The following is a 16,949-nucleotide window of genomic DNA, read 5'->3' as shown; positions in this document are numbered from 1 at the left end:
TGTTGTCGATGAATGCGAAGCACCAACTCATAGATGGTCTTTGTAATTATTGTAGTTTTTACTTCAATAATTTGCAATGAAAAGGAGGAGGTATCTTTAGCAATTTTACTGCAGACATCACTGTTTTTATATGTTCCATTTTGTTTGAGTTTATTCTGCAATTTTGCTTTCTTGCTTGAAGTTCATGACGTAATCTTCAATTGAACCCATGTACCCTGAAATTAATCCAAAACCACAATCAAATGATTATATGAATCAAGTACAAAATATACACAAAAGGGCTCAAGAATTACAAAATTTCATGCATTAACACTGCAGAAACCATTGATAATTCTCAAGAACAAGACTTTTTATGTAGAGAAGAATGGGTTAATAAATATTCATACTGGATTGATTAAACCTGGGCTGTCTCCACCAGATGTTGTGTTTTGGGTTCTCGGCCCAAAAATAGAAGTCAGTCCACATTTCAGTTCTTTTATTTAGTTTTATGCCTCATCTTCGTTTCTTATTTCACAGGCCAGGCCGTAATCAAAACAGAGCTATCCTCTTTGTGATTTTGCGACCATTTTACTCAAAATCAGCTACAATGGTTCCACTTACTGCTATCTTGTAAGCGTCCTTTCGTTTCGCAGATTCTGTCGTCATACATATACCATGCTATCAACACCCACAATACCAACGCACCCAACTACTCCATTTTATCCTCTCAAACTCCTTCATTATTCCCAGCCAAAGTCCCAAGCTATCCAGCAAAGAAACCCAATTCTTGTTGGACGCGACTTTGGAAAGTCGAGAATGGCTTCCCTTGGTGGGTTCGGCGTAAAATCACAAATAGGTAGCAGTTCCTCAACTGTTGACGGTGTTACGCTTATAGAGTATATGGGTAAGCGAGGAATAGGCTTGGGGGATGATCTGGTAGTGCTGTTAGAACATATACAGTATGCTTGTAAGAGAATTGCTGCTCTCGTGGCTTCTCCTTTCGGTTCCAGTCTTGGCAAACAGACTACTCTCGGTGGCGGTGGGGGAACCGGCAGGGATGCTCCGAAGCCACTCGATATCGTCTCAGTATGTTTGCTCCTAATTGAATTTCAATAAAATCGTCAGTCAGTATTAAGTTTCATTATTTGGTTTTTATGCTTGTTAAGATTGACTAATATTGTGTTAGAAATGCCGGAGGGCATATATCATAGCTTCAATTGAAATGCATAGAAGCTTGAAAATTAAATGTCTTAGTTTTTCATGAGGCTGAATTTGGGGGAAAAGCATAAAACTATAAAAGAATGAAAACCACCACCACCACTACTCTTAAGCATTGGACCTTGCGATTTAGTTGCCTATAAAATAACAAAGGTTATTGTCAGACATTAGTATTTCCTGCTTTGAGAATGGGCTTATGATGATTATGGAAATTGAAACCCTATATATTCTTTATTTGCTTTATTGTGGTGGGAGAGGGCATAGAACTGTAAACATTGTTTTTCTTTCTTGACAACTGCCTTCTTATAACAGTTAAAATACGGAGTTGGATGAATGCATATTTTGTTTCATGTGAGGCCAGCAAACAGAATAAACCATCAGTGCATTACGTATTATCTCTTTTTCTACTTGGGTCAGAGCTCGGTTTTGACCCTTGCAAATGATGGTAGATACATACTTGAATTGAGTCTTTTTTGATATCTTGTTCAAATGAGTTTATGAATTGATATCATATGGTAATGTTGCTCCTTATCTTTCCTTGCTGATCTTGTATGCTGCTTCATATGTTTCTTCTTGTCTTTTATCCTAATATTTCATTAGAGAGAATTTGTGCAACTTCTACCATGTAAGAAATATGACTAAAATTGTCCTGATGTGCAGAATGAGATCATCCTCTCATCACTTCGGAATTCGGGAAAAGTTGCTAGCATGGCTTCGGAAGAGGACGATGCTCCAGTTTGGATAAGTGATGATGGCCCATTTGTGGTGGTTTTGGATCCCCTCGATGGTTCTAGAAATATTGATGCCTCCATTCCCACAGGAACTATATTTGGGGTTTATAGCCGGCTTGTGGAGCTGGATCATCTTCCGCGAGAGGAGAAGGCTGCACTTAATTCATTGCAGACTGGAACTAGTCTTGTTGCTGCTGGATATGTGCTCTATTCATCAGCCACAATTCTCTGTATCAGCTTTGGTTCTGGGACTCATGCTTTTACATTGGATCGTTCAACCGGAGATTTCATTTTGTCTCATCCAAGCATTGAAATCCCTCCTCGGGGTAACATACTTGCATTTTGATACTTCAGCATAATATATGTGAGTGATTAATCAAGTTATAAAGTAGACTCATGTAAAGGCATTTTAAATTGGTAAATATTTGGAAGTTACTAATGCCTACTTTATAAAAAGGGAATCCTTATTTAATTTACAACTTAACAGAAATCTCATAAAACAAAAGAAATAGAAAGGAAACAAAAAAAGGGAAGAAACAAGACTAACTTTTGTGCAACTTAACAAAAAGGGAATCCTTATTTAATGTACAACTCAACAACTATTGAATGCTTCTTCCCCATGGTCATATTTTAGTCACCCTTCATTGCTTGTAGGACTTGGATTGTACGTATCTTGACTTCCGTTCTTGTGCTTATGTAGGATTCAAACTGGTAACTCTGTGTTCTTTGTTTTGGTCACCATGATACTGTTTAAAGTCCCTTTATGATTAAAGATTATTGTACAAAAGCTTTTAGATACAATTTGTAATAGATTTTTACTATCGCAGGGCAAATCTACTCCGTAAATGATGCACGATACTTTGATTGGCCTGAGGGGTTAAGGCGATACATTGACACAGTGAGACAAGGGAAAGGCAGATACCCAAAGAAGTACTCGGCCAGGTATATATGCTCTCTTGTAGCTGATTTCCACCGGACCCTGTTGTACGGTGGAGTAGCAATGAATCCAAGGGACCATCTTCGCCTAGTTTACGAGGCAAATCCTCTAAGTTTTCTGGTGGAGCAGGCTGGTGGCAAAGGCTCTGATGGTAAATGTAGAATTCTTTCAATTCAACCAGATAAGCTTCATCAAAGGCTTCCTTTATTTCTAGGGAGCTCAGAGGATATAGAAGAGTTGGAAAGTTACGGAGATGTTCAGCAGAAAGTGAATCCTGGGTATGAAGTTTGATGCTAGAGTGATTCCCGTCTAATGTTGTGATTTGAATCCACATTTGTCGGTTTTCTGCCGGCTGGATATGTCCATTGACAACTTGAAGTTAGATGACAAGGCTATATGTATTTATTTATAGGTTCTAAAACCCTTTTAGTCCAGCAAGACCCTTCTCATTCTCATATCAGTCGTGGTTTCAGAAATAGGATAAAAAGTGAGTGAAAGACTGGAAGGTTGATATGAGATGTCTTTTGTACTTGAATCTATTTGTTTTATCATGAATAGAATGTGATTCCTGTGTACACTCAATGTGTACGTAGTTCCTATCGCAGAAATAAAATTATTCGAAGGACGTTTACAAGGCAAGGGTTTTATCTATGCGATAAAATTTGGCAGATTTAACAAATTGATAAGCAGTATGTGATCTGAAAAGATGATTTGCTGGATCCTGAAAACTTGTTACGGGAGCTGATTTGGTGAAGACAAGAAGGGATCCTGCTTTCTGGACCTGCTGCTGACTTCTTGTACTTGCACACCAATTGGCCTTTTGATTATCTCAGAAATGCTCAGATTTATGACTACCATCTTGTCTTCTTTAACTGGAAAAGATGGCAATGAGCCTTTGTCTTTCATAGCTGGCTGAAAGAGTGGTTCCAGTCAAAGCTGCCTACTGTCCAGGTACCCCCCTGCCCTTTCATGAAGTAATCTCAATTCTCATGCACTGATAAAAATTGTAGCTAGTGACAGCATTCAAACATTTTTGTGTTCTCTAATTGCTTGCGATTAAAAGCTTTGAAGTTGCTTTCGATTAAAAGCTTTGAAGTTGCTTTCGATTAAAAGCTTTATAGTGTTTGTTTATAGAGAAATATAGAATCCAACGTTTCTAAATTACAATGCTTATCGTATATGCACTAGTGCAGTCGACATTCCAACGTGTCTGAATTCAAGTCTTCGTTATCATATCAGAGGAGTCACTCAATTTCCCATCGACGAAAAGAGGGAATGATGATGCGGAAAATTGTGATGAGAGAAAGTAGAGAGGAAAATTGTGCAAGATTGTAAGGGTCTTTTTTTTATTGATATTTAATGCATTAAATAATTCAGGATAGCATTGTAAGGGTCATTTCATTTTCTTTTCTCTTTTTAATTCGTATTTAACCCATAGATTTGAAAGAACTGTTTCGAATTGCAAGATTGTAAAGAACTGCTTCGAATTGTAAGATTGTAAGAGATCATTTTCCTTTTCTTTTAAATTGATATTTAATGCATTGAATAATGGATCCTTTTTTTTTTAATTTGATAATAATACATGTGTCAAACTCCTATAAAACTTATTTGATGACATGACAACAATAGAAGTATTTTGATAGTCTTCTGTCTCTTGCTTTTGTCGTTTAGATTAACATCACATGAATTTTAAGTCATTTTTCCGTAAGGCAAACCTCAAGTTAGCATTCTTGTGTTCTCTAACTACACACAATCCATTTAGTGAAGAGGTCCGATTTGGCGCAACATATTATCAAAACCTTTGGACTAATAACAAGTCTTGACGCACATGCATTTTCATCATCCACAGCCCTAATACTCCTGATCCCAACAACTGAATTTTTGATATTTAGTGTCCTGTGCATAAGACACCAAACACTTATATAAAAAAATATATATATGTATATATATAGCTTATAAAAAAATACATATATATAATGTATCGGTCATTGATCGAGCTTCGAACTTGGCCCGAATTTAGTCCATGGGGTCGGGTTTCAGACCGAACCCAATCCAACAACTAAGGTTCAGACCCGCCAATAAATATTTTTGGATTGCTAAGCCCGACGTTCTTTAGGACTTGGGCCGAGCTTTGACCCGTAGGCTCAGGTCGGGCCTCGACCGTGGGGGCATGGTGACCCCTAGCCACCTATATCCTTCTCGGAGAAAAAGAAAAAAGAAAAAAAAAAAAACAAAAAACCTATACATGTAGAGAGAGGAAGTCAAGATTACAAACGAAACAGAGTCTGAGTTTTATGTGACATGGGAAGCACCTATCTCTCTCCTCCAGCGAAGCGAGCGATGCCTGACCCCAATTCCTATAGCGTCTCCGACGGATCCTCAACCTTTAACAAGCGGACAAAGCCGGCATCGCGGTCGCTTATGGTGCCCCAGGGCCACGTCTTGCTGCGTCTGCTCTCCCACGCCTCGCGCGTCGGTGGTGTGATTGGGAAGTCAGGGAATGTAATTAAGCAGTTACAGCAGACTACGGGAGCCAAGATCCGCATCGAGGAGGCCCCGCAGGAGTGCCCTGACCGAGTTATCTCCATTGTTGCGGACAGTACATTATCCACTAAATTGACTCTTAACAGCGTTGACGAGATTATTGACTATAGTAATGGTAGTGGAGAGGATGGGGTGGTGGAGGTGGAGGTGGAAGTTTCTAGCGCGCAGGAGGCCTTGGTGAGGGTATTCGATAGAATACTGGAGGTAGCTGCGGAGACTGATGGGGCAGGGATGAGCATGGGGATTGTGTCGTGCAGGTTGTTGGCTGAGGCTTGCCAGGTGGGTTCGGTCATAGGGAAGGGAGGGAAGGTTGTAGAGAAAATAAGGAAGGATTGCGGCTGCAAGATTAGGGTTTTTACAGACAATATGCCAACTTGTGCTGGGCCAGCTGACGAGGTGATCGAGGTGAGGCTTTATGTTCCTTGAGCAAGTTTAATACTTTAATTTAACTCTATGACTATAACTGATCCTAGGGTGGTGAGGATTTTAGGTTTTTGAATCTTTTTGGTCCTTAAGTGGTGAGCTCTAGGATTCTCTGTTTCTTACACTACTTGTATAGCTGCATTGGTATTGTGGAGCAATTTGCAGGTTGTGTTCTTATTTCTTAAATTAGTTGGATTTTTCGTAAAAAACACTTCTTGTCTGCCTTGTAGTATACATTGAGGATTAAGTGCATGTTCTGTAGTATACATTTGGTTTGAGGACGGTTTACGTGGTTGAATAGGTTCTTATCCCAACGTAAACTGCAGAAAACACGGCCACCTGTGGAGCTTATTGGAGAGAATAGTTTTATGTATATTTTATCGTTTGAGTTTTTTCTTTTTATGGTGTCTAGGGATGGTAAATCTTTAGGTGAATTAGAAATCATACTTGTGGAGTAAAGACTTTCGTCGTTGAAACTTACTAGTTACATACTTACATTTAAGACCAGGATAAGTGCTCATATACTAGTCGCACAAGGATACCGCAGTGGGCGGGGTTGAGGACATGTAAGATGTACGCAGACCTTACCTTCAAATATATATTTTATTTTATTATTTCGGGAAATGCAATGTTCTTGGAATGGATTGTTTTTGTTTAGATGTTTAGTTTGTCTTATCTATAGAGTTTGTAGAGTTTGAAAAGTATTTAGTTTTGTTTTCTGGCATGAATTGTTCTCACAATATGCAGTTATGCTAAGTATTTAGGTTTTCAAAAGATACAACCGCTTGTTATGTGCTACTTCAAGCTTCTTATGTTTACCTCTTAGGCACACTAGAGTTGGGAACTTTTTATTCGGATGATTTCTAGTGCAGATTGTTTTTTGTAGTGGATATGCTGCCTGTGCTTTGTATGTCTCTGTCATGTGCATTGTGCTGGTACTTTTTACTGGTAGTATTTTTTGCAAAGAAGCACGAACCATCATGTACTGATTTTTCCTTATAATAATAGTATATCTTGCAAAGAAGCACAAAGCATCATGTACTGATTTGTTCTGATATCATGTTGTATATGTTGTGGTGATGACATAGGACAGCAATATAAATTTTCGTATTTTATGCTTCTCGAGAGTTTAATCTGGTATGTTAAAGGCAGCTGCTCAGCACAGGTTTATAGATTTAGGGTTGCTATTGTTTTGAAGTTCAATATTTTTCTTGGGCTATGAACATTAAGTAGTGAATACTAAAAAAATAGAAAATTGGAGTTTTTTGGCTATTAGGCTTTAATTAGGTTTCGGTGTTAGCCTGCTTTTGAAAACAAGATGTTGGGATTTGAATGAGCAGAAATCAGTTCTGGAATTACTCATGGGTTCCATGGCATCACCTAAGGAGTGATTGGAGCATACCAATCGAATGGAGTCTTTACTGGAAAATTCTCTTGAGCGCGGAATTGGCCGTTTTAAATGAACAAGTGGTTGTTAATAAAATGTGGGATTCCCTTCTCTTTTTATTTTTCTGTTTACTTGAGCAGGATGAAATGAACTTTTATGTCCGATTTTGAAAGGGAGGATATGCTACAGGATCTTATCCTGTATTTCTGACAGTGTCTCACTTGTTTTTATTTCCAATGATTTTGATGCATTTCGAAATCAAGAAATTTCTACTGGAGCAGGACTGGTCTTGGTATGAATTCTTCCTGAAAGTGCCATCAAATTCTTGCGAAAAGCCATCCTCTTCATAAATTTTGATTATTTGGCGGTCAAGGAACATAATAATAATTTTTGAAGGAAAAAAAACTAGCTTGCAAGCGTTGAAATACACATGGTTGTACTCGTTATGGACTTTTGAGGTTTATTGGAGTCCAGTTGGTTGTGAAATCAGTTGAAGACGAATTGAATTCATCGACAGCTATGTTCTTGAACAAGGCAAGGAAGTCTTATTTATATGGTCCTTTGGTCAATTGCTTCTTCTTGATAGTCTGGCAAGAAAGAAACAGCAGTGTTTCTTGAAGCACTGAGACTCTCATGGGAATGATTTACATAGTTGGCCTAACAGTATATGATTTTGCTTCTATTGTGATAGCGAATCCAGTGTGTGTACCTTATTAGAATCATTTGATACGACTTCAAATTTGTGAGTTGTATATTGTTTCTTGTTTTCCTCTTTATCTTCCTCTTGGGTGGCACCCCCTTGGGTGCTTTGTGAGGAAATTCTTTTTCATTCAGAAAACAAAAACTCTTAGCTTTTGCTTGAGTGCACAGAACTACAATGTTGCAACTGTACGCTCTTTATGCTTAAATCTTAAATCTATGGAATTTCGTTTTAGCAAGATAGTACACATTCAACATTATATGGCTAAATCAAAAGTAAAAGAAAACTTCCTGTGCCCTTGTGTATCAGAATTGCTTAATATCCTGATCAGCATAGTCAAGTAGACAAGACGGTTATAGTGTTTCACTTCCCAATTTTTATGCTGATGTGAATCAGTATTTTGTTTTCATGTTGGGACATGGACAGATTGTTCCACCTTGTCCACAGCAAGTGTTTTTGAGGTGGAAAACTTACTTTCCACAACTGCACTTATGGTTATTCTTCTGTGGATTGTAGGGTTTCAGACAATAATATATGGTGAATTTATCTATTCATGCTTCCATTTGGGGGTGGGGGAAGGGGATGGGATTTTTAGAGTTCAACCGTGAAGTATTCAAGTATAGTGAATAAAGATGAATTCGTAGAGGAGGTAGTTTAACATTATTTTAATTAAAATACATCAGGAGGAGATGCTAGTATAGTTAACTTTATTTCCCTTATGATGATACTTTGCGTTATTTGACTTTTAGGGGAAAAAATTACCTTTGATCTTTATAAAAGTAGTTTAGTATTGTGCAGATTGAAGGGGATGTTCTTGCTGTAAAGAGAGGTCTTGTTGCTGTCTCTAGCCGTCTTCAGGATTGCCAACCAGCTGACAAGAAAAAAGTAACTGGTAGCAAACCTCTAGAAACAGTTCTACGAGAGACTTTACCTGATCTGCATCCGGATCGTCTTTCAAACAGGAATTCAATGCTGCCTACAATGCCGAGCAGCACAATTAGTTATGCTTCTAGAGCACATTCGTTGGCAGTAGAATCTGATAGGATCACCACCCTGGAGACGAAAGCACAACAGAAGGAAGTGACATTTAAAATTCTTTGCTCCAATGATAGGGTTGGGGGTATTATTGGAAAGGGGGGCACCATTATCAAAGCTCTACAGAGTGAGACTGGTGCTTCTATTAGTATTGGACCTACCATGGCTAACTGCGATGAACGATTAATCACTGTTACAGCTAACGAGGTTTGTTACTTTAATCTTTCCATACCATTTTGTGTGTTTCCATCAGGATGTCTCTCATATTAATTTCTCTTAGATTGGCTTCATTCTATGTAGAATCCAGAATTACGCTACTCGTCGGCACAAAGGGCTGTTGTACTCATATTCTCTACGTCTATGGAAGCTGGGTCTGACAAGATGCAGGATTCAAGCTCGAGTAAGGGTTCACCTATTAATGCACGAGTAGTTGTTCCATCAAGTCTAGTTGGTTGTTTGTTAGGCAAAGGTGGCACCATAATTTCAGAGATGCGGAAGGTTACTGGAGCGGGCATCAAAATATTGGGGCACGGCCAAGTCCCAAAGTGCGCAGCAGATGGTGATCAAGTAGTACAGGTGCGATTTTTTTGTAATCTTTCTTTCTTTGGTAAATGTTATTAAGTGCAAGGATACCAATTTAACTTTCACTTTCTTTTCTGTGGATGGGATAGCTATTGGGGGCTGCGAATTATGAGATATATACTCAATTTTTGGAGCAGCTGTTTTGATGTTAATAAGAGCCTGACTAAAATTCTGTGGCAGAGTACTGAAGTCAAAAAGGGAATAAGCTGTGTACATCTTTAATTTTCAAAACGTGTACACAGTTTAACACTTTTACTTTATTTTTTCAAAAACTAGAAAATGCTCTATTGCTTTTCTGTTTTAGCATGAGTAAATTTCCAGAACCCTCTAGTGCTTATGCTGCATAATAAACTTGCCATTTCTGTTTGTGTAGCTATAATAAACTTCCCATTTCTGTTTGTGTAGCTAATTATATCTATAAAATAACATGTGTATGTGAATGACATTACATCCAGCTTTATGCAACTTAAACCATGTGTTTACACGCATTGTAAGTTATACACATAGTTTAAGTTGTTCTTTCCTCATGTCTTTGACTAAATGCACTTTCATGGTTGAAGAACGCTAAGAAATTTTTTTTCGAATTTTCATTTTAAGCTAACAATTGAATTCTTTATCTCAGAAGCTCTAGACAGATTATGTATCTTCATATTTGAAAGATTTAAAAGGGCTTTCAATGACGAGGAAACTTGCCTGGGTGTTGTTATGGAAGTTTCCACTGTTACATAACGAAGAGTTCGAAGTACTGGTTTTCAAACTCTTCGTTATGTAACAGTGGAAACTTGCTGGAAATTATACTTATGTGTTGCTCGTTTTGGGTCACACCTCATTGGTGCCCCCATAATAAAATTTCTTTTAACAATAAAAAATTGTTCATGTGGAGAAACAGACTTTTGTACGGCTCCCTACTTTCCATATACTCTTTGATCAAATTGCTCTACCAGATGGTATTTCAAAGAATAATATGAGTGGGTTTAACCTCAAAATTTCATAAGATTATGCCATTAGCACAAGGACATTGAGACATCCCTTCCACCAAGAGATGATGTGGTTTTAACCTCAAAATATTGTCCATATACCCATATCTACGTCTGATTTTCATACATCAGCAGATGTCTGCATGGCATACAGGAGAACATTTTTCAATTTGGTAAAGGGTGTTTCAAAAATCATAGTTTTATACTAATATGACATTTGGGAGCTGGTACGACCCAATGATTATATCATGTAACTACCAAATTGGACATAATGATATATGAACAGAAGCACAGTTTAGATTTATGCGATAGCATTTGTGGTATTTGTTTTTGGTACTTTGACATGCATACAGTGCAGATTTTTATGATGCTTTGTTCTGGGCACTGTATCATGTGACATGTGATGGGAATTTTTTTTGATCCAGATGGGATTTATTGATTTACTTTATTCTTTTAGTAAAGGCCCAAATTGGGAGGGGAGGGGGATCGTTTCTCTTCGGCTGAGCTGGAGATCATCCCCATCCTGATGGGATTTATTTATTTATTTATTTACTTAGATGTTTGACAGATTTCAGGAGAATTTCTGAAGGTGAGGGATGCACTATATCAAGTCACTGGCAGACTGCGAGATAACCTTTTCTCCAGCACTCTGTCTGTAGCCGGAACAAGGAGCAGTTCGTCTGTATTGTCTGAGACCAGTCCCTATGGAAGATTGGGGGATCATTCCCCTGTTGGATTACACTCATTAGTTGGAGCTTCTTATAGTGTTAGTCAACATGCTAGTCTGTCAAGGAGTTTAGATTCTCCCCCTCCTGGGTTGCACAGATCAGCCGGTGTTTCACATTATCATAGCCTACATACTCCTCTACAACGGAGTGTTGACAACTTTTCCCATAGTTCAGATTGCCCTCCTTCACAAAGGTTATGGCCGTCACAGGTAAACATCTCTTGCTCCTGTACATGGTGCATGCACATCCATGAAGAGCACTCTAATGTGCGTCATTATATATATGGGCATACATGTGCACAATTGTGGGAGCATTATTAGGCTGCTTTATCCAATTCATACTATGGGTTGATTGCAGAAAATAGGTGGAGTAAATGCAAGGGGAATGACGGATGTTGGCAGAGGATTGACGTCTTTCAAAGGTGGCTTAGCACTTGGCAGGTTGGTTACACTTTAATGTGTGATATAATAAAAATGGACTCTTTTGAATATGGCCCTATTAAAAAGTGCTTTACTAACCCTAATCAAAATGGAGTCACATCATAGATTCATAGAACATTTTTCTGTGCAATTTGCAATACCTGATCATCAAACTCTGGCATGAGCCACCATTTCCTGTGCGGGACCTGTCTATTGGTGAGCACCAAAGATTTCCATATCTAACTTGGTCATATGGAACTGGTTACTAAGCCTTAGTAACTTACACAAGGAGTCGGCCAGCCCTTGTATTTGGGATGTGATTTTCATTCCATTGCTCTCTTGGCACCATTCAAAGCAGGTGGCGACTTGTATTCTGTTGGTGATTTTCATTCGTTCGTTCTTTTGCAGAGGAAGCAAATCTGCTATTGTGACAAATACAACTGTGGAAATTATTGTTCCTAATGATGTTATTGGCGCCGTTTATGGGGAGAATGGAACCAACCTGGCTCGTCTAAGAGAGGTATGCAAAGGATTTTTTAATGGATTTCAGTGCAAATTTTTGGAATCACTCGACTACCTTTGGTTTTCTGTATATCGTATACGGCTTATGCTTTTGGTGTTCCTTCAATCAGATTTCAGGTGCCAAGGTTATAGTTCATGAACCTCGTTTAGGATCAACTGACAGGATAATTGTCATATCCGGGACACCTAATCAAACGCAGGCTGCTCAGAGTCTACTCCAAGCATTTATCCTCACTGGATCATCATAACAAAAAATCTCTCAGCGCCACATTTTCCCTGCTGGTGCTTGTTTTGGTTGCATTTTTAACCTTTAATCGTGTACACTAGTCCGGGCCTTCGATTCCACCCGCTGTTTTTGTTCGTGAATATATGTAATTGTCAATATTCATCAGCACTCTCGTATTCCAGAGGAGCCGGGTTCGCTTTGCTTTTAGTTTTGTTTTTCTTCTATCTGCTAGTGGCAAAGTTGCTGAACTCGGAACCCTGTCTAGTATCATGCTCAATCCTTGGCATTTGGAAGTCAAAATATGAAGTTACTCGGAGCTAGCAAATTGGCTCATTTGATGTAGTTCGGAGATTATTCTATCAAATGAATCTTAAAATTGAGAAGAGTTGTGGTTTCATTCTCCCACTTTTTCTTAAAAAAACCCGCTTTAATCTTTATACTTTTGTTTGTATCTTCACATTACCTAAGAAAATCTAAAGAATAGCGTAAAATTTTTGGTGACAAGTACTGAATTGTGGCATAATTTATGTGCTCAAGAGGCCTAAGCATCATGGTTTTGTGACAACTTTTTTCCCCTGCCAAGTCCTAACTACTACACCATGTAGTCTATTGGGGTCTTTGGGCACATAAGCCAAACAACAAACAGCTTATTTCATGTTTTTCAGAGCTTATAAGTTGGTATTTAACTTTAGAAAAATAAGCGCTACCAAATAGGGCCAATGTATGTTTTTTGTCCCCCCTTAGAAAAAGTTAGGAGGTAGATGCAAATTGAAAGCAAAGAAGGTCTCTTCAATACAACAAGGTGGACAGTGCTACTTGATTAATGGCAAAATGCAGGTAGCAAGCAGGAGCACAATCTTTTAACTCTTAGCAACCGAGTCTGTTGTCGCTGCAGCTGATGATGATGGGGGTGTTGGCTTAAGAATAATTTCAACATTATCGTGGACTCCTTGAAGCAGTAGCTCACCATCATAACTAACCAACTTGCGCTTCTTCGCAGCTCTTAATGTCCCAACCAGTGCTTCAAAAATGTTTGCACATCTGTCGTCATTGAACAACACCCCAAATGTCACCTTCAAAGCAGAAGTGAGACACTCTGATTAGCAAATCCTTGCTTGGACATAAAATGACTTAAGTAGTCCATTCAAGAAATACAGGATTTCATTACATCCTCTGTTTTACCTGATCCATAAAATGTTTAATAATTATCCAATTAGTGTATTGGAGTTGAGAAGAACCATAAATATCTCATGACTAAGCGGAAACCATGGACAGCCTCTTGATCAGCTGCAACACCCAACCACCCAAGCAAGAAGAAGCCATTTCCACACAGAAGAGTCTTGTATGTCGAGTACCTTCAACACCATTGACTTCTCTTCATCTAACTTATTTATTTTATACAGGCTATTTTTCTCACTAGTCTGAAAACATACACAGGTTGTACTCGGATAAACGAAAGAAGAGAAAAGGAAGACTCAAGGACTGGAATAGCTAGCTACTCAGTAGTTAATCTACTTATGGAAGGATGAAATAAACTTTCCAATTTGATATCAGGGTGGGAATGGAACTTTAGGAACCCCTAGAGGCACCAAGTCTGTGACTTTAGACAGGAATTTCTAAATTCATACCAGCTAAGGGTACCCTTCTCTGCTAATGTGATTGCCTAATTAAGGTTGATATCCAAGCACCAACCAACATTGAAAGCTTAAAAACCCCAAATCAAGTCCAATCATATGATCCTTGAGGACAAAACATGTTAACGATGATCAAGCTCAATCCGCCTGCCAGAAATTGAAGTTTTATCGGGATTCGACTTTGTTGATTAAGGCTAAAGATCTGATTTTTTTTTTCAGCAGTATTTTCGATTACAAAGCGAAGATCGTCTAAGATCCGCAAATGACATGCTCTAAAAATGGAAATTCAGACCTACCTACCAGAAATTGAAGTTTTACCTGGATTTTATTTTGATGATTAACCTTAAAGATCTGATTTCTTTCAGCAATCTATTCGATAACAAAGCGAATATCATCTCAGATCCGCAAATGACATGCTCGAATAATGGAAATTCAGATCTGAGCAAAACCTATCCAATCTAAACCTACCAATGCTGCAATGCAAACATAGATAAGAGAAACGAAGAGAAAAGAGGCGAACCTTGTAAGAACCATCGGGTTGGACCTTGCCAAGTCTTTTGATTTCTTCTTGGAGCCGCTGGACCTCTTCCTCAACGTTCATGGCTTCTCAGTCACTCTTTTTTCCAAACCTCAAAGCAAGCAGGCTATTTTATCCAATATTTCGTGGGCCCTACAAGCATAGAGTAATTAATGTTTTACCAAATAATTATAATAATAATGTATTACAAAAAAAAAAACCTATTATATTAATTTCAGTTGGTTGTTCCATGTATTTTCAAAACCAGTCCAAACAAGTCTGAAGTCTTTCTTTTTTTGCATACATATATTTGGACTATCTGCACACACATTTTTTTTTTTAAATATTTATATTTATCAAATAATTCTTATAAGAAATTACTTTAAAACCTATTTAATTTTTATACTTATATGCTTTTCTTAATACAATTAAATTGAATTAAACTTTGTTCTTGTAAAAATGTTAGGAATCCTAGTAAAGGATCTCAATTATCCCGATAGTGAATCTTGTCTATTAATTGATGTAAGTGTAGGAGCCCATAAAACTTGATGATTAAATGAGAGAGTGACACAACCTTTATTGGAATAATTTGGATCTCTATCATTTCTGTTGTTCTTGCAACGCTGATCACCTCCTCCGCCGGTACTTATTCATCGCATGCACCAGCAAAACCAGAATTGTCTTCTTCATTGTACATTAAACGCGGTTTCTTCACAACTTCACGAGTTTTCTCTCCTCTTTTTTTTTTTTTTTTTTTTTTTTTTATCTTACCATTTTCCTGAATACCAAACACTGCGCTGAGTGCTCGGAGCATCAAGTCATAAACTGGACGCGCAGTCGATGCTCGAAGTGAAATTTTGTTCAGGAAAAATTGAACTTGATCTCGAAACTCTAAAGGCTTGAACCAAGTCTCCTATCACTCTAGAGCACGCACCAGCCACTCCTACCATTTTTAGTATACAAAAATAGAGCATGAGATAGATGAAGTCGGGTTTGTGTACAATTCAAAGAAGATTTCTGTATACCAATCAAAGAAAGATTGAAAAATGGAACAAAGAAAGAAGCAGAAGAAATCATTCATCGTATCTTTTAATATTTTATGTACCGCTAATGTTCCAAAGCATTATCGTCTATAAACAGATTTTACCTGCTCATTATATGGGTGGGGAAGAAGGTTTTAATGATTCGGGGGTGGGTTTGTTGAGATGATCAAAGATTTGTGGATGGGGAAGAGGGTAATTTTAGAAATTAAATGTTGGAAAACTTTAGGCATACCCCTATATGTTTACTAAACATACCCTGATTTACATTGACTTTGCATTGATTTTGAGATTTTTTAAGTTTTGGCTCATAACACCCCCACCACAACCTCCTCAAAAAACAGAGTGCATAAGAGGTCACCATTGTTCATTGTCACTTGACAAGTGGAGGAGCCCATCACGGAGCCACCGATTCCTAAATGACAACGTGTCTGTGGTAGAGGATCTACGGGACCAAAGCTTGGCTCGAGCGTGCGAGGACTCGGGAAGCCGAGCTCAGCCACCGCCTTGACGAGATGAAGTGTACTCAATACGTGAGCCGCATCTTCTCCTTGTCGTTCTAGGTTTTTTGTTAGTTCAACTTTACTTCTAACTATTAAAAGGCACTCAATGGGTATTGAATCTGTGTTGGGCACTGAAGTTGGTGTTCAATTTCACTTTGGAGTTACCTATTGAAGTTTGTGTTGGGCACTGAAGTCTGTGTTCAATTTCACATTGGAGTTACCGACTGAAGTCTATGTTGGGCACTGAATCTCAATCATATTGATAAATAATGCTCGTACTAATCTATTTATTGGAATTGTTTTCCTTGAGAACTAAGAGGGTAAATGCATTTTTTTTGTTCCGAAATTGTTGTTTTAGTATTTTGACTGCTTAGAGTGAAGCACTACTATTGAAATTTACATTTGAGCTATAGATTTTGAGAAATCATTGCAAGGATATCGTCACTTGTTGAGTGTTTTGTTGGTTTGGAAAAAGCTTCGATGATAATGTTTAGCAATGTCATATTGCCATGTGCTATGTGTATGATGTAGAACTTAGGAGTTATTTTGCATTGTACTCAACACTAAAATGGTGAGACAGAGGTTTACTTTCACTTACTCATAGAACAAATCTTGCTAGTTCATGATGCATGAGGTGTTTGATATTAAATAAATGGTTATTGAATGGGCAAGGATAAATGGTTATTGATGTATTTTGTTGTGGAAATCCTAGTTCTATAACTCATATCCCCCTCTATCCCCTATTTTTTTGCTTTGTGTTATGTCTTGGGATGCATTTGTAAAACGTATCATATATTTATGTATTTTTGATGTATTTATAAAAATTTAAAATTTTTAGAGATACATT

General features: G+C 37.9%; 3 protein-coding genes across 3 annotated transcripts; 2 read left to right on the top strand and 1 right to left on the bottom strand.

Annotated features, from left to right (window-relative positions):
* The first annotated feature begins 518 nt into the window (after nt 1-518).
* On the top strand, nt 519-3,460 carry LOC119984053 (fructose-1,6-bisphosphatase, chloroplastic). Its single transcript, XM_038827811.1, has 3 exons — nt 519-1,065; nt 1,858-2,254; nt 2,756-3,460. The coding sequence occupies exons 1-3, from the start codon at nt 655-657 to the stop codon at nt 3,154-3,156; spliced, it is 1,209 nt and encodes a 402-aa protein (XP_038683739.1). The 5' UTR covers nt 519-654; the 3' UTR covers nt 3,157-3,460.
* Nucleotides 3,461-5,118: 1,658 nt separating this feature from the next.
* LOC119984155 (KH domain-containing protein HEN4) lies at nt 5,119-12,793 on the top strand. Its single transcript, XM_038827977.1, has 7 exons — nt 5,119-5,814; nt 8,718-9,161; nt 9,255-9,530; nt 11,082-11,450; nt 11,599-11,681; nt 12,069-12,180; nt 12,293-12,793. The coding sequence occupies exons 1-7, from the start codon at nt 5,167-5,169 to the stop codon at nt 12,428-12,430; spliced, it is 2,070 nt and encodes a 689-aa protein (XP_038683905.1). The 5' UTR covers nt 5,119-5,166; the 3' UTR covers nt 12,431-12,793.
* Nucleotides 12,794-13,042: 249 nt separating this feature from the next.
* LOC119984156 (costars family protein) lies at nt 13,043-14,699 on the bottom strand. The gene is made up of 2 exons (XM_038827978.1): nt 14,563-14,699; nt 13,043-13,481 (listed from the first exon to the last, which is right to left on the bottom strand). Exons 1-2 carry the CDS (start codon nt 14,641-14,643, stop codon nt 13,269-13,271), a joined length of 294 nt encoding a protein of 97 aa, XP_038683906.1. The 5' UTR covers nt 14,644-14,699; the 3' UTR covers nt 13,043-13,268.
* Nucleotides 14,700-16,949: the final 2,250 nt, after the last annotated feature.

Source organism: Tripterygium wilfordii, chromosome 18 (genome assembly GCF_013401445.1).
Source record: "Tripterygium wilfordii isolate XIE 37 chromosome 18, ASM1340144v1, whole genome shotgun sequence".
NCBI classification, from domain to species: domain Eukaryota; kingdom Viridiplantae; phylum Streptophyta; class Magnoliopsida; order Celastrales; family Celastraceae; genus Tripterygium; species Tripterygium wilfordii.
Note: the sequence above shows the minus strand (reverse complement) of the source record. Positions and strands in the feature narration are given on the sequence as shown.

Coding starts and splice junctions, on each gene's coding strand:
- LOC119984053 (XM_038827811.1), top strand. CDS start 655: ATGCTATCAACACCCACAATACCAACGCACCCAACTACTCCATTTTAT. Junction 1,066..1,857: donor AGCCACTCGATATCGTCTCA/GTATGTTTGCTC, acceptor CCTGATGTGCAG/AATGAGATCATCCTCTCATC. Junction 2,255..2,755: donor CATTGAAATCCCTCCTCGGG/GTAACATACTTG, acceptor TTACTATCGCAG/GGCAAATCTACTCCGTAAAT.
- LOC119984155 (XM_038827977.1), top strand. CDS start 5,167: ATGGGAAGCACCTATCTCTCTCCTCCAGCGAAGCGAGCGATGCCTGAC. Junction 9,531..11,081: donor ATGGTGATCAAGTAGTACAG/GTGCGATTTTTT, acceptor GATGTTTGACAG/ATTTCAGGAGAATTTCTGAA. Junction 11,682..12,068: donor GGTGGCTTAGCACTTGGCAG/GTTGGTTACACT, acceptor GTTCTTTTGCAG/AGGAAGCAAATCTGCTATTG.
- LOC119984156 (XM_038827978.1), bottom strand. CDS start 14,643: ATGAACGTTGAGGAAGAGGTCCAGCGGCTCCAAGAAGAAATCAAAAGA. Junction 13,482..14,562: donor AACCCGATGGTTCTTACAAG/GTTCGCCTCTTT, acceptor TCTGCTTTGAAG/GTGACATTTGGGGTGTTGTT.